Genomic DNA, 15,260 nt, shown 5'->3' on the forward strand with positions numbered 1-15,260 from the left:
AGGACCGACAGCAAGTGTCCCATGCCCCCCTTTGACTCCAGTCCCCGAGAGGGTTAGATGCTCACAGGCCGCTGTCCTGTTCATTCCGTCATCCATCCCCATGTGCCTCACGCGCGCGCGCGCGCGGGCGCGCGGAGGGAGGACCAGCCCCATCTTTCAGGCCTCGTGCTTCCCCCACCGCCGACTGACCACCCCCCTCGCCCCCGCTTTCCTGCTGGGACCAGGGGTTCGGGGAGGGACAGGGAGCCAGCAGCCTGGGCCCGGCCGTGCTCGCTGCCCAGGACCCTCGGCGGGGTCTCCTTCGGGAAGTAGAAGCGATCAACCCCCCGGGGCCGCGCAGCGCCGGCAGCGCCTGGGTGCCCAGTTCCTCTTTTGAGGTCGGTCACTTTCAGACCTCGGCCCCGGGCTTCCTGTTGGGGCTTCCTCTCACTCCCGTGAGACACCAAGGCCCCATGACTCTGTCCCTCCGCGATGCGGCTGCTGCTGCTGCTGCCGCTGCTGTGGGCAGGTGAGTGGGCGGCTGGGAGAGGGCCGCGCGGGGCGGGGCTGCGGCTGATCCTCGTCCCCCCGCAGGGTCCCTGGCTTGGCACCTGAGCTACCGGCTGGACGTGCAGGAGACCGTGACGGTGCAGGAGGGCCTGTGTGTCCGCGTGCCCTGCTCCTTCTTCCATTCTTGGATCTCCTGGTCTGCGCCTGTTCACGGCTACTGGTTCCGCCAAGGGCCACATCCCTCCTGGGACACCCTCGTGGCCACAAACAACCCAGCTCCTAAAGTGCGGGAGGAGACCCGGGGCCGATTCCGCCTCCTCGGGGAACCGCGGAACAAGAGCTGCTCCCTGGACATCAGAGACGCACAGACGAGGGACACCGGGACATACTTCTTCAGGGTGGAGGGCAGTCCTAATGTGGGACATAACTACTTAGAGAACAAGCTCTCTGTGCGGGTGATGGGTAAGGACGGGTCAAGGAGAGGACCCACTCGGGGCCCTGGGGTCCCCAGGGGAGGCCCAGGAGGGGATACTCTGTCTTCTCATCCTGGGAGGGATCAGGGGACCCAGGGGACAGGACACAGGGGCTGGCCTGAGGCAGCATCTGCTCTTGGGGGCACCCTCGGGGTTCCCACCTCCAGGGCCGGGGTCCGTGTCTCTTTCCTCTCCAGCTCTGACCCAGACACCTGACATCCAGGTCCAGGGGACCCTGGAATCTGGCCGCCCCGGGACCATCACCTGTGCCCCGCCCGCAGCCTGTGAGTGGGGCACACCCCCCACCTTCTCCTGGACGCGGGCCGCCCTCCGCTCCCTGGGGTCCCAGCTCCCCCGCTCCTCAGCGCTGACCTTCACCCCGGGGCCCGGGGACCACGGCACTGACCTCACGTGTCGAGTGACCTTCCCCGGAGCTGGAGCCGGTGTGAGCTCCCAGAGCACCATCAGGCTGAACGTGTCATGTGAGTGCTGGGCCACGATGGGGGGCCCTGAGGCAGTGGGCAGGGGCCAATGGGGAGGGGGGCCCAGGGCTACTGGGTGCTGAGCCCTGGGAGCTGCCCCGAGGAGGAAGGAATCAGGACCCCCTGTGCCACCCCCTTCCTGTTTCTAATGCTTCTGGGGCAAAAGAAACTGTCCCTGAAAAGGGGGCAATTGTGTCTCTCTGTCCAGATGGGCCCCAGAAGTCGCCGACCATCAGCATGACACGGAAAGAAGGTACAGGTGGGGGACCCTCTCTGCTCCTGGGCTGTCGAGGAGGTGGGCTCTGTCTCTGCCTTCGGAGCAGAGCTGGAGTTCAGAACTCACATAGGAGAGTGGCTCAGGCCAGGTGTGGGGACAGCAGGGGTGGGCATACCCCCCAACTCTCTCATCAGCCTCTAAACTGGCACCCCCCTCTTCCTTGGACCCTGCTCTCAGGGGTATGCAAGGCCTCTCCCATGCCTGATGGATGGGGCTGTCCCCAGGGCTACACCCTGGTCCCAAATCCTGCCTCATTCTCCTTAGGATCTAGACCCATGGTGATGTTATCATTTCAAATGGTGAGGGGACCATGTGGTTAGTCAGCTCGGTCTGGGTGGCTTAAAAAACAGGTATTTTAGAGTTTCTGCTGAGGCACCAGGGGATCAGCGGCATCTCTGCAACGCCCGGCACAGTGGGCTAAAGGATCGGGTGTTGCCTCAGCTGCAGCATAGGTCGCAACTGTGGCTTGGATCTGATCCCTGGCTTGGAAACTCCATATGCTATGGGATGGACAAATGACAAAACATACAAAACAAAACATGCCCCAGGAATTTGGAGCTCCCCCTGTGGCACAATGGGTTCAGAGGCATCTCTGGAGCTCTGGGATGCAGGTTCAATCCCTGGCCTGGCACAGCACATTAAAGGAACAGGCATTGCTTCAGCTGCTGTGACAGGTTGCCACTGTGGCTCCGGTCTGATCCCTGGCCCCAGAACTCCGTATGCTGCAGGACAGTCAAAAAATTAAACAAAAGAAAGCAAAACCCCAGGAATTCGTTTCTCACAGTTCTGGAGGCTGGGAAGTCCAAGGTCCAGGTGCTGGCTGGTGGGCTTCCTAGGGAAGCTTCCTTCCTGGCTTGTGGATGGCTGCTTTTTGGCTCCGTTTTCCCATGACAGCGAGCAAGCGAGCTCTCTGCTATCTCTTCTTATGACAACAGTTCAGAGGCCATGAGGGTCCCACTTTCAGGACCTCATTGAACCCTAATAACTTCCCAAATACCGCCAGATACCATCACCTTGGGGGTTAGGGCTTTGGCGTATGAATTTGAGGGGAACACGGCTGAGTCCCTAGCAAAACTGAAGAGTAAGATGCTCTTCAGCACCTGTGCGCCTTCCCTCTTGGCTATCTTTCCACACATATGTAATCCACACGTATACATTTTAAAACATACATGGAGTTCCCTGGTGGCTCAGTGGGATAAGGACCTGGAGTTGTCAGTGCTGCGGCTCTGACTACATCTGTGCTATGGGCTCGATCCCTGGCTCAGGAATTCCCACGTGCTGCAGGCGCAGGTGCACACACAGACACAGGTGCAGACCCTGATATCCACACTGCTTTGCATCTTTATTATTATTTTTTTGCCACAGCCATGGCATGTGGAGTTTCCAGACCAGGGATCAACCCACACCACTGCAGCAACAGCACTGGATCCTTAACATGCTGTGCCACAAGAGAATTCCTGTACCTTTATCATTATTATTATTATTATTTTTTATTTTTGTCTTTTTGCCATTTCTTGCACTGCTCTCGCGGCATATGGAGGTTCCCAGGCTAGGGGTCGAATTGGAGCCATAGCCCCCAGCCTACACCAGAGCCACAGCAACGCCAGATCCGAGCCTCGTCTGCAAACTACACCACAGCTCACGGCAACACCAGATCCTTAACCCACTGAGCAAGGGCAGGGATCAAACCCTCAACCTCATGGTTCCTAGTCGGATTCGTTAACCACTGTGCCATGACGGGAACTCCTATTATTATTATTTTTAAAATTTATTTTTAGGGTCGCACCTGTAGCACATGGAGATTCCCAGGCCAGGGGCTGAATCGCAGCTACAGATGCCGGCCTCCCCCACAGCCACAGCAATACCAGATCTGAGCCTCATCTGCAACCTACGCCACAGTTCATGGCAACTCCAGATCCTGAACCCACTGAACAAGCGCAGGGATTGAACCCACATCTCATGGACACCAGTTGGGTTTGTTACCACTGAGCCACAATGGGAACTCCCAACTGTTTTTTGTTTTTTTTTTTAATGTGCCCTTTTTTTTATTTATGTGCCCCCCCTTTTTTTCCATGTTTTTTTTTTTTTTCTTGAGAACTCCCAACTTTTAAAATAACCTTTCCATGTGGAATAATTTTAGATCACATGGCACAGAGCTTTTTCACAAATCTCTTACCCAGCTCCCCTCACCATTAAAATCTTCCATCAACAGGGCACATCTGTCAACTAAGGACGTGACGTTGGTACATTTCTACAAACTAAACTGGCTGTTTTCTCAGATTTAATCTTGGAGATGATCTTGTGTCAGTACATAGGAAACCCCTTTATTTATTTATTTTTCTTTTGTCTTTTTAGGGCCACACCCGAGGCACATGGAGGTTCTCAGGCCAGGGCACAGCCTCAGCAACGCCGGATCTGAGCTGCGTCTGCAACCTGCACCCCAGCTCATGGCAAAGCCGGATCCTTAACCCACTGATCAGGGCCAGGGATCAAACACACATCCTCATGGATGTTAGTTGGGTTTGTTAACTGCCGAGGTACGAAGGGAACTCTGGAAACCTCTTCATTCTTAATAATGACCCTGTGGTCCTCCAATTAAAAGTATGTTATGCGGTAAATTACTTGACTGATCCCCTGAATGGAAAACTGTGGCGTTTCCATTGTTTTGCTAAGACAAATAAGGCAAATGAATGTGTCTGGAAGATAATTTTGGAGGGAGAAGAAAGTCCTGGATCAAAAGGTATGTTTGTAGGGAGTTCCTGTCGTGGTGCAGTGGAAATGAATCTGGCTAGGAACCATGAGGTTGCAGGTTCGATCCCTGGCCTCGCTCAGTGGGTTAAGGATCTGGCCATGAGCTGTGCTGTAGGTCGCAGATATGGCTCAGATCCCGAGTTGCTGTGGCTTCGGTGTAGGCCGGCAGCTACAGCTTTGATGAGATCCCTAGTCTGGAAAACTCCATATGCCGCGGGTGTGGCTCTAAAGTGACAAAAAGACAAAACAAAATTAAAAGGTATGTTTGTAATTTCTGCAGATATTGTCAAATTGAGTAACAGGGAAGTTTTCTGTTCATAATCCCCTCCCCACCCTGTGGCTATATGTCTATTTCCTTGCTAAGCGTTGTCTTCCTTGCTAAGCGTTGTCATTCTTGCTGATACTCTAAGTGAATTCACTGTCATTTTAACTTTCATTATGATTCTGTAGAGAGATTATCTTTCATCATGTTTAAAAACTCTACTTTTTTTTTTTTTTTGGCCGCCCCCAAAGCATGCAGAAGTTCCTGGGCCAGGGATGGAACCCATGCCACAGGAGCGACATAAGCCACAGCAGTGACAACTCTGAATTCTTAACCCACTGAGCTGCCAGGGAGCTCCCCACTTGTATTTCTTTGAGGACGTTTTCTTAATGATTTGAACAAGCTCTTTTCATATGAAGGCGATCAGTGGTATGTTAGCTGAAAGGAATGATTTCCAGCCTAGTGACGGACTTCGGACTTCGTGTATGGTGACTTTGCCAGGCAAAATCATGCCACTTTTTAAAAGTTGCCTTCAGTGATGTACTGGTATGGCACGAGCCAATTTTGCAACTGTGTCCATCTTTTTCCACTTGTGGGTTCAGTGGGTTTCAAATTAGGTGCCTGAAATTGGCCAAGATGGGAGTTTTTACAAAGAGGAATTTTTGTTTTTAAATGGCCGCACCCACCGCATGTGGAAGTTCCCAGGCCAGGGATGGAATCTCAGCCACAACTGCGGCTGTGGCACACCGCACTTAACCCACTGCACCAGCCAGGGATGGTGCTGCAGTCAGATTCTTAACCCACTGAGCCACGGTAGCAACTCCAACACAGAGGAAATTGACAAATGCTACAAATGCTCAGGACAGTATGAGCCATGAGCAATGGAAGAGAGAGACAGACAGACATACTGCCTGAGGCTAGATTTCTGTCTTGCCAGGATCTGAAACTCTGGGCAATAGCCCAGCTCTTCCAGCCCAGGAGGGCCAGTCCCTGCGCCTGCTCTGTGCTGCCGACAGCAACCCTCCTGCCCTGATAAGCTGGTTCCGGGGGAGCCTGCCTCTGAGCCCTTCAAATTCCTTCAACTCCGGGGTCCTGGACCTGCCCCGGGTAGAACTCGGGGATCATGGGAAATACACCTGCCGAGTTCACCACCCACTGGGCTCCAGGGAAAGCTCCCTGACCCTCCTGGTGAAAAGTGAGTGGGTGCACCGCTGGGGGAAGGATGCCTGGGTTCCAGGGAGAGGGGAGGCTCCCCTGACCCCTCTCTCTTTCCCCACAGAACCCCCGCAGCTACTGGGTCCCTCCTGCTCCTGGGAGGATGAGAGTCTGCACTGCTGCTGCTCTGCTCAATCCCAGCTGGTCCCGTCCCTGCGCTGGCGGCTGCGGGAGGAGCTGCTGGACGGCAACCTCAGCAACGCCTCCTTCAAGATCACCTCCAGCTCCGCCGGGCCCTGGGCCAACAGCTCCTTGAGCCTCCACGAGGGTCTGGGCTCCAACCTCAGGCTCAGCTGCGAGGCCCAAAATGCCCACGGGAAACAGAGCGGGACGATTCTGCTGCTGCCAACTCCGGGGGCCGGTAAGTGCCGTGTCCAGGGAAAGAGGACAAATTCTGCGTCCTCGAAGACACCGAGAGGGAGAGAAATCGGCCTGATTCAAAGGGAAAGGTCTTAGGAGTTCCCGTCGTGGCTCAGCGGTGAACGAACCCAACTAGTATCCATGGGGACGCAGGTTGGATCCCTGGCCTCGCTCAGGTGGTTAAGGATCCAGTGTTGCTGTGGTGTAGGTTGCAGATGCAGCTCGGATCCCAAGTGGCTGTGGTGTAGGCCCGCAGCTGCAGCTCCGATTCCACCCCTAGCCCGGGAGCCTCCATATGCCACACAACGAAACGAAACAAAAACAAAGCAAAAAGTCCTAGCCTTCAGAGTCCTCTGGCGGTTGGCTGGGGAAGGGGCTGGGAGAACGGGAGGCTGCCATCCTGTACAAGGAGGGGGGTTGATGGTCAGAGTCCCGGAAGAAAGTGGGTCATGGATTTGAGAAGGCTGGATGCTGGGGTGCCTGCTTAGGGGGACTGGAGGTCACCACAGGTCCTCTGTCTGCAGGGAGACCAGGAGCCAGGAGCAGTGTGGTTCTGGGGGCCCTGGGGGGAGTTGCTGTCACCATCCTGCTGGCTCTCTGCCTCTGCGTCACCTTCTTCATGTGAGTGGTGGCCCCGGTTTGGGAGAAAGATTTCGGCGGAGAGGTGGTGGGTTGGGGGTGGGGTGGGGGTTGGGGATGGGGGAGGAGTGGGGAGGTGGGAGTCTTCACCCCTCAAAGCCCAGAACTGGGGAGACAAGGAAGCCAGGAAAGGGTGCGGTTAGTTGGCCTCGGGAAGTTAGCCTCCTGGCATCTCCACCAGGACGGTGGCGTCTTGGTGCCCGCCGTGGGGGAGGAGGGACGAGCCTGTGCTTCTAGGCTCCCAGCCCCAAGCTGGCCAGGCTGAAAGACGCGGGTCTCCCCCCACCCCGCAGCGTGAGAATCTACCGCAGGAAGTTGGCGGAGAAGGCATCGAACCCGGACAGCAACGATCCCGCTTTGAGCCCGGTCTCTAAGGTGAGTGACGAGGGACCCTCTCGGTCCGGGCATCTCCCCTGGGCGCCCCTACCCCTCAAATGCCGCCACCTCCCAACTAGGCAGCTTACATCCAAAAAGGAGTCCCTCCGCCCACCCATCCCCCCTCCCCCCCGCCGGATTTCCTGTTGCACTCAGATGACTCTCGGGTCTCCTTCACTTCCCACGTTGGGTCCGTTTCCCTTGAGCAAAGCTTTTTCCCATTTGGCTCCTTCCCTGCTGAGCCCCAGCTGTCTCCTCCTGAGTCACTGGCTCCCATCTGTCCCCCGCAACAAGCTTTCAGCAAGAAATTCCCCAGCTGGGGAGTTCCCTTCGTGGCTCAGCATTAAGGAACCCGACTAGGATCCATGAGGATGTGGGTTGGATTCCTGGCCTCGCTCAGTGGGTTAAGGATCCGGCCTTGCGGTGAGATGTGGTGTAGGTGGCAGACACGGCTGGGATCTGGCATTGCTGTGGCTGTGGTGTAGGCCTGCAGCTGCAGCTCCAATTGGACTCCTAGCCTGGGAACTTCCATATGCTGAGAGTGCAGCCTTAGAAAGAAAGAACAAAAGAGAAGTGCCCATTCCTGAGAGGAGAGTGATAAAGACATTCTGTTGTCATGATAATAAGGTGACTTTTGAAATGCACCTAAGGGTGGGGCTGGTTGCCAGGAGAACCAACTGCCTGACTGGGGGATTGGAACTTTCAGTCCCACCCCCTGACTACTGCTTTTTTGTTTTTTTCACCACACGCAGGGCATGTGGAAGTTCCCAGGCCAGGGATCGAGCCTGTGCCACAGCAGCAGCCCAAGCCTCAGCAACAATGCCAGGGCCGTAACCTGCCGAGCCACAAGGGAACTCCCTGTTGTTATATTTTATTGAGGTATAGATGATTTAGAATGTGTTAGTTCCTGGTATACGGCAAAGTGACACAGCTATATATATTCTTCTTCAGACTCTTTTCCATTATAGTTTATTACAAGATATTGAATATACTTCCCTGTGCTCTGCAGTAGGACCTGGTCTTTTATCTGTTTTACATATACTAGCTTGTATCTGTGAATCCCAACTTCCTAATTTACCCATTGATCCCTTTTCCCCTTCGGTAAACTTAAGTTTGTTTTCTATGTCTGTGAGTCTGTTTCTGTTTTGTCCGTTTTTTGGTTTGGGTTTTTTTTTTGTTGGTTTTTTTTTTTTTTTCTTTTTTTTAGGGCCACACCCTTGGCAAATGGAAGTTCCCAGGCTAGGGGTTGAATAGGAGTTCTATCTGCCAGCCTGCACCACAGCCATAGCAGTGTAGGATCCAAGCCACATCTGTGACCTACACCACAGCTCATGGCAACACCAGATCCTTAAGCCACTGAGCAAGGCCAGGGATCGAACCTGCGTCCTCATGGATGCTAGTCAGATTGCTTTCCACGGAGCCATGATGGGAACTCCGCAAATGACATTTTTTCGTTCTTTTTTATGGCATGCCTCAGTGTAAATATTCCCCTGCCTTGTGCCAGGTGGTCTGTCACTAGGCATCCCTGTAAAAATCACAGGCCTGTCCCCACTACACCGTGAGCCCCTGGAGGGCAGCACGGAGTCACCCACAGCTCCCCGCTCTGTCCATCAGATCACAATTTGCAATGGAATACATTTTGCAAGCATGACAATTTCATGCTGTCTCCTTGCCCGGACAGACTGTCCAAGGTCAAGGATCTTGTTTGCTGGCCATGTGCCCTTGTTCACTCCCTTGAGCTTGCTCACTTTTCCTATGTATGAAATGGGGATAGCATTTCTATTAGCTTCAGAGGGCGGCTGGAAGGATTCAGTGAGATGAGTAGTAGGAAGAAGAGACCATTAAGAGGAAAGGTAGGGGAGTTCCCATCGTGGCGCAGTGGCTAACGAATCCGACTAGGAACCCTGCGGTTGAGGGTTCAATCCCTGGCCTCGCTCAGTGGGTTAAGGATCTGGCCTTGCCATGAGCTGTGGTGTAGGTTGCAGGCGCGGCTTGGATCTCGCATTGCTGTGGCTCTGGCGTAGGCCGGTGTCTTGATTAGACCCCTAGCCTAGAAACCTCCATATGCCACGGGTGCAGCTCTAGAAAAGACAAAAAAAAAAAAAAAAAAAAAAAAGGAAAGGTATGAATGAATGGATGCATCCTCAGGAAATGGGTGTGCTGCTGCTAAGTGAGTAAATGTCCCCTCCGGTCCCACGTTCCCGTCCCCGGACCGCAAGGGCCAGTTCTGGAGCCCTTCTCGTCCCGCGCAGGGTCACCTCAATGAACCCTGCGCAGGCAGCCCCTCGGCCCAGGGGACCCCCGCTCCAGCCGACTCCGCCTCGGACAAGGAGGAGCTCCACTACGCCACCCTCAAGTTCCACGTGCGGAAGTCACAGAACTCTCAGGACCCGGAGGCCGAGTATTCAGAGATCCATTTCGGGCCCTAAGGCCCCGCCCCGCCCCCCGGGAGCTGGCAGGAGCCTGGCAAAAATGCCGCCCTGAGACAAATGCGTCTGGCAGCGGTTCTGGAAGACTCACCCGTCCTCTGAGCCAGAGCTTCTCTGTGAAAGCGTCAAGTTCCTTGGAGTGGCTGCAGGTCGCAGTTAGAGAGTCCCGGGTTCAAATCGCTCTTGATGTGGTATCAGGCAAGTCCCTTTACCTCTCTGTGCCTCAGTTTCCTTCTCTATAAAATGGGGAGACAATCTAGTCAATAGATGGTTCAGTGGTAAAACTGCATTGTTGACGTGTTAAGTTGGCCTCAGGATGGAGGGGGACTTAGCTCTTGGCGTTCTCATGTACTTCTATTTGATGATGCTTAAGATCATGCATTATGGTTTTTTTTGTTTTTCTTTTTTTTGGGGGGGTGAGGCAAACGTGTATTATTTTTAAAAAGTAAATCTAATTGGAGTTCCCGTCGTGGCTCAGCAGTCAACAAACCCGACTAGTATCCATGAGGATGTGGCTTTGATCCCTGGCCTTGCTCAGTGGGTTAAGGATCCAGCATGGCTGTGGCTGTGGTAGAGGTCGGCAGCTGCAGCTCCAATTGGACCCCTAGCCCAGGAACCTCCATATGCTTTGGCTGCGGCCCTTCAAAAAAAAAAAAAGCAAATAAATAAATAAATAAACCTAATTGGATGCAACTCTCTGGGTGGAGAAGCTATTTCCTGATACATGTATCTAATAAAGGACCTCAAGAGTATATTAAGAATATATTTTTGGAGTTCCCTGGTGGCTTAGTGAGTTAAGGATCCGGCTTTGTCCCTACTGTGGCTCAGATCACTGCTGTGGCACAGGTTTGACCCTTGGCCCTGGAACTTTCATCTTTTTTTTTTGTCTTTTAGGGCCACACCTGCGGCATATGCAGGTTCCCAGGCTAGGGGTCCAATCGGAGCTACAGCTCTCAGCCTACACCATAGCCACAGCAGTGCGGGATCCGAGTAGAGTCAGCACTCTATATCATGCAACCTCGTGGTTCCTAGCCGGATTCGTTTCTGCTGCATCACGATGGGAAGTCCACTCTGGAACTTTCCAACACTGGTGCCAGCGAATGTGTATGTGTTTTTAGTAATTAAAAAATTAAAAAATAAATTTAAAAAAATTTAAGGAATACATGAAGATCTTCCACAAATCAATAAGAAAAGAGGCAGACAACCCAATAAATAGAAAGATGAGATAGTCAGATGGCCAATAACCCTACAGAAACGTGTTCAGCTTTGCAGCTGAAAAGGCAATGCCAGTTAAAATCATGATGGGGTCCCACCGCATAGCTGCCACATTGGCTGAGATAATAAAAACAGGGAGTTCCCGTCGTGGCTCAGCAGAAACGAATCTGACCAGGATCCATGAGTAGCAGGTTCAATTCCTGACCTCACTCAGTGGGTTAAGGATCTGGCGTTGCCATGAGCTGTGGTGTAGGTTGCAGACGCAGCTTAGATCCCGAGTGGCTGTGCCTGTGGTGTAGGTCGGAGGCTACAGCTCCTATTAGACCCCTAGTCTGCAAACCTCCATATGCTGCAAGTGCGGCCCTAAAAAGAAAAAAAAAAAAATGATCTTTGTAAGCTTTTTTTTTTTTATTACTCAAATGAATTTATCACATCTGTAGTTGTATAATGATCATCACGATCCAGTTTCACAGGATTTGCATCCCACAACCCAGGCGCATCCCCCCACCCCCCAAACTGTCTCCTCTGGAGACCATAAGTTTTTCAATGTCTGTGAGTCAGCATCTGTTCTGCAAAGAAGTTCAGTTTGTCCTTTTTTCAGATTCCACATGTCAGTGAAAGCATTCGATGTTGGTGTCTCATTGTCTGGCTGACTTCACTCAGCATGATCATTTCTAGGTCCATCCATGTTGCTAAAAATGCTGGTATTTCATTCTTTTTGATGGCTGAGTAATATTCCATTGTGTATAGGTACCACATCTTCTTGATCCACTCCTCTGTCGATGGACATTTAGGTTGTTTTCATGTCTTGGCTATTGTACACAGTGCTGCAATGAACATTGGAGTACATGTGTCTTTGCGAGTCGTGGTTTTCTCTGGGTAGATGCCCAGGAGTGGGATTGCTGGATCCCATGGTAGTTCTATGTTTAGTTTTCTGAGGAATCTCCATACTGCTTTCCACAGTGGTTGCACCCATTTACAATCCCACCAACAGTGTACGAGGGTTCCTTTTTCTCCACACCCTCTCCAGCACTTGTTTGTAGACTTTTGGATGATGGCCATTCCGGCTGGTGTTGTAAGCTTCTAACTGAAGCTTCCACCAAACTATAAGCTCCCCTGCAGCAGGGACAATACTGTGTCCAGGCTTGTATTTTCAGAGGCCAGCCTTGGCCACAGCACATCAAGTGGACTCAGTAAATCTTTGAAATGACTTGAAGTCAATTTCAAGTGGCAGACACAGCGGGGCTCTGCCAAGGCTTCCCATGTCGTGTCTCCAACCCAGGCCACTCTCCTAAGTTCTAAACCCTCCTGTCCTTCACATCTTTCTTTGACTGACCTCCTACTTTGAGCACCTCCCAAACTGGACTCTGCATCACTCTTCCAGCTGCTTTTGCTCCGGGCTCCTGCATCCAGACGGTGAGGCTGTCCGGCCACTGTCGTGGAGCAGACTCCCTATACCAGGAGAGGAGAGCTTTGCATCCTGGCGCCTGGATTAGCTCCAACTCCCCACCAGGACACAGGTTCCGGTCGGCCCCTTCCTGGATCCTGTGAAACAGGCCTCCCCCCTTTGCCTAATCTCTCTGGTCTCGATTTAGGCTCCTCTGGGTCTATTCCTCTAAGAGGCCACTGTCCAACCCACTTCTTCATTCTGGCGGGTCAGCATCTTCTCTTTTCTGCTGGGGGTTGTAAGCCCCACCCTCCACCCTGAATAAACTGCCTCAGGGCCCAGCTACCAGGATGGATAGTTCTCCAGGCCCAGCTTGCCTCGGGAAGCCTTCTTCAACCCTGTCCCAATATCCCGGGGAAGAGTCTAGAATGACTCCCTCCTCTGGAACCCCACACACATCATTTGTCTCTTCACAGTAGGTTTTTTGTTTTGTTTTTTTTTTAGGGCTGTACCCATGACATATGGAGGTTCCCAGGCTAGGAGTCCAATCGGAGCTATAGCTGCTGGCTTGCACCACAGCAATGCCGGATCCCTGACCCACCGAGGGGAGCCAGGGATCGAACCCGTATCCTCATGGATACTAGTCGGATTTGGTTCCATTGCACCACAAAGGGAACTCCCTCCACAGTAGTTTTCATCACAGAGCCCAGAGGCTGTTGAAACTGTCTTAGCGAAGGCAGGAGAGGGCAGCTGTTTAAACTGTAAGTCCCTCAGGAGTTCCCTGGTGGTCTGATGGTTAAGACTCAGTGTTTTCATCACTGTGGGCTGGGGTTCAATCTTTGGTCTGGGAACAGAGATCCCATATCACACTGCAGCCAAAAAAAAAAAAAAAAAAATTCTTTTGAAGCCCCTGAACCTTCCTACACGTTAGTGGGAAGGTAAATTGGTGCAGCCACGCTGGAGAACAGTGAGAAGATTCCTTAGAAAACTAAATATAGAGAAACCATATGATCCAGCAACCCCACTCCTGGGCATCTATCCAGACAAAACTCTAATTCAAAAAGGTGGAATTCCCATCGTGGTGCAGCAGAAACGAATCCGACTAGGAACCATGAGGTTTCGGGTTCGGTCCCTGGCCTTGCTCAGTGGGTTAAGGATCCGGCGTTGCCGTGAGCTGTGGTGTAGGTTGCAGACACGGCTTGGATCCCTCATTGCTATGGCTGTGGTGTAGGCCAGTGGCTACAGCTCCGATTCCACCCCCAGCCTGGGAACCTCCACATGCCGTGGGTGCAGCCCTAAAAAGACCAAAAAAAAAAAAAAAAAAAAAAAAAAGGCTAAATAAATAAATAAAATAAATAAAACACCATCCTCATTAACCTCCGGGCTCCAGTCCCGTCCCATCCAGCCCATCCTCCCAGCAACAGCAGAGAGCATGGATACCCAGCTCCAACTCTTTCCCGGCTATCCACCCTTCCAGGCTTGCCCCTGTCCCTCAAGGCAAGTATCGACTTCCAGGGAGAGTGACTGGAGAACTGTCATTCTCACCCTCATCCGTTCCGCCACCACCCCCACCTTCAGCCTTTAGCCACCGCCTCTCACACACCTCAGCCATCAGCCACAGCCCTGACACTTCCTAAAGATCTCATGGCCCTTGGCGTCTGACCCAGCTCCATGCCCATGCTCCATAATACTGTCCCCTTGCTGCATCATGGCTATCCTTTGAGATTCGGCTCCTATGATCACCTCCCTAACCAGCTACCTTCCTGCCTTGCTCGCCCCCACCCCTGCCCTTTCCCAGGGCTTGGATTGGAGCTTGGTGTCCCAACCTGAGTGCTATGGATATTTGGGCATTTGGGGCTGAAGCTTCTTTGTTGTGGGGGCGGGTTCCTGTGCATCACACGATGTCAGGGGCATCTTTGGCCTCTCCCCACGAGATGTCAGTAGCTTTCCCTGCCCCCCCAAAAAAATTGATTTTTCTTTTTGGGCCACCCAGGGCATATGGATTTCCCTGGCCCAAGGATCAGAACCAGAGCCACTAGGCTCAGCGCCAGATCCTTTAGCCCAGGGTGCCAGGCAGGGGATGGAACCTGCCTTCTGGTGCTGCAGAGACACTGCCCATTCGGATATGGCGCAGTACAGGAGCTCCCCCCCCCGGCCCCCCTGCCAAATATTGACAACCAAAAATGGCTCTTGTGGCACAGCGGGCTGAGGATCCAATGTTGTCACTGCACAGCTCAGGTCACTGTGGTGTGGGAGCCGTCTCTGATCTGGGAAGGTTCGTGTGTCAAAGGCACGGCCAAAAAAAAAAAAAGTAGTCTCCAGACATTGCCAGATGTTCCCTACCGCTGGCCGAGAACCCCTGGGTTCTTGGCACTCACACGGATACGTGGACACAATGGCAGACCTTCTCCAGTTCTCCTTTCCAAAGTCACCAGAAACACCATTTCTTCACAGCTAGTCTGTTTCAAAACCATCAAGTGCATTTCACTTCCCATACATCAAGTTCAGGAGGGGGCCTCGTGGGAAATTCTTACATTTGATCATCACTTTCATGTCCCCAAACTCCCCCCTCCCCCCACCCCGTTCCCAAACTGCAAGCCTACCATTTGCTGAGAAATAACAAGAGGAAGAAGACATAGTTCCTGCCTCAGAGGAGTTCAAGTTCATGGGGCAGGGTTTAGGGAAGGAACGGAAATATATAACCTATTAAAACACTGAGTGGCGTGCCCGCTGTGGAACAACAGGATCGGCAGGTCCCTAGAGCGTTGGGATGCGGGTTTGAGCCTCAGCCTAGCACCGTGGGTTAAGGATCTAGCATTGCTGCTGCTGTGGCGTAGATCTCAACTGTGGCTCAGATCTGATCTCTGGGCCAGGAACTCTATGTGCTGTGGGCCACAAAACACAAC

The 15,260-nt window shown here is 52.8% G+C and overlaps 1 protein-coding gene across 4 annotated transcripts; it reads left to right on the plus strand.

The window, feature by feature from the left end:
• Window positions 1-412: 412 nt before the first annotated feature.
• On the plus strand, window positions 413-10,445 carry LOC100515551 (sialic acid-binding Ig-like lectin 5). 4 transcript variants are annotated; one of them, XR_014806504.1, is made up of 9 exons: window positions 413-508; window positions 574-951; window positions 1,160-1,444; window positions 1,653-1,697; window positions 5,672-5,929; window positions 6,014-6,310; window positions 6,834-6,930; window positions 7,242-8,635; window positions 9,291-10,445. XR_014806504.1 is itself a non-coding variant. In XM_021094842.2 (9 exons), the coding sequence occupies exons 1-9, from the start codon at window positions 472-474 to the stop codon at window positions 9,750-9,752; spliced, it is 1,662 nt and encodes a 553-aa protein (XP_020950501.1). In that variant the 5' UTR covers window positions 413-471; the 3' UTR covers window positions 9,753-10,445. The 4 variants fall into 4 exon arrangements, 2 of the variants coding, with proteins under 2 accessions (XP_020950501.1, XP_020950502.1); XR_014806505.1 differs by having other exon boundaries at window positions 7,242-8,613; window positions 9,291-9,439; XM_021094842.2 differs by having other exon boundaries at window positions 1,653-1,703; window positions 7,242-7,323; window positions 9,576-10,445.
• The last annotated feature ends 4,815 nt before the right edge of the window (window positions 10,446-15,260 follow it).

Source organism: Sus scrofa, chromosome 6 (genome assembly GCF_054392235.1).
Source record: "Sus scrofa isolate SSC_HxYL_T2T_F1_AM1 chromosome 6, Sscrofa_HxYL_maternal_Yorkshire_Landrace_v2.0, whole genome shotgun sequence".
Lineage (NCBI taxonomy): Eukaryota > Metazoa > Chordata > Mammalia > Artiodactyla > Suidae > Sus > Sus scrofa.

Coding starts and splice junctions, on each gene's coding strand:
- LOC100515551 (XM_021094842.2), top strand. CDS start 472: ATGCGGCTGCTGCTGCTGCTGCCGCTGCTGTGGGCAG. Junction 6,311..6,833: donor GCTGCCAACTCCGGGGGCCG/GTAAGTGCCGTG, acceptor CTCTGTCTGCAG/GGAGACCAGGAGCCAGGAGC. Junction 6,931..7,241: donor CTCTGCGTCACCTTCTTCAT/GTGAGTGGTGGC, acceptor CCCACCCCGCAG/CGTGAGAATCTACCGCAGGA.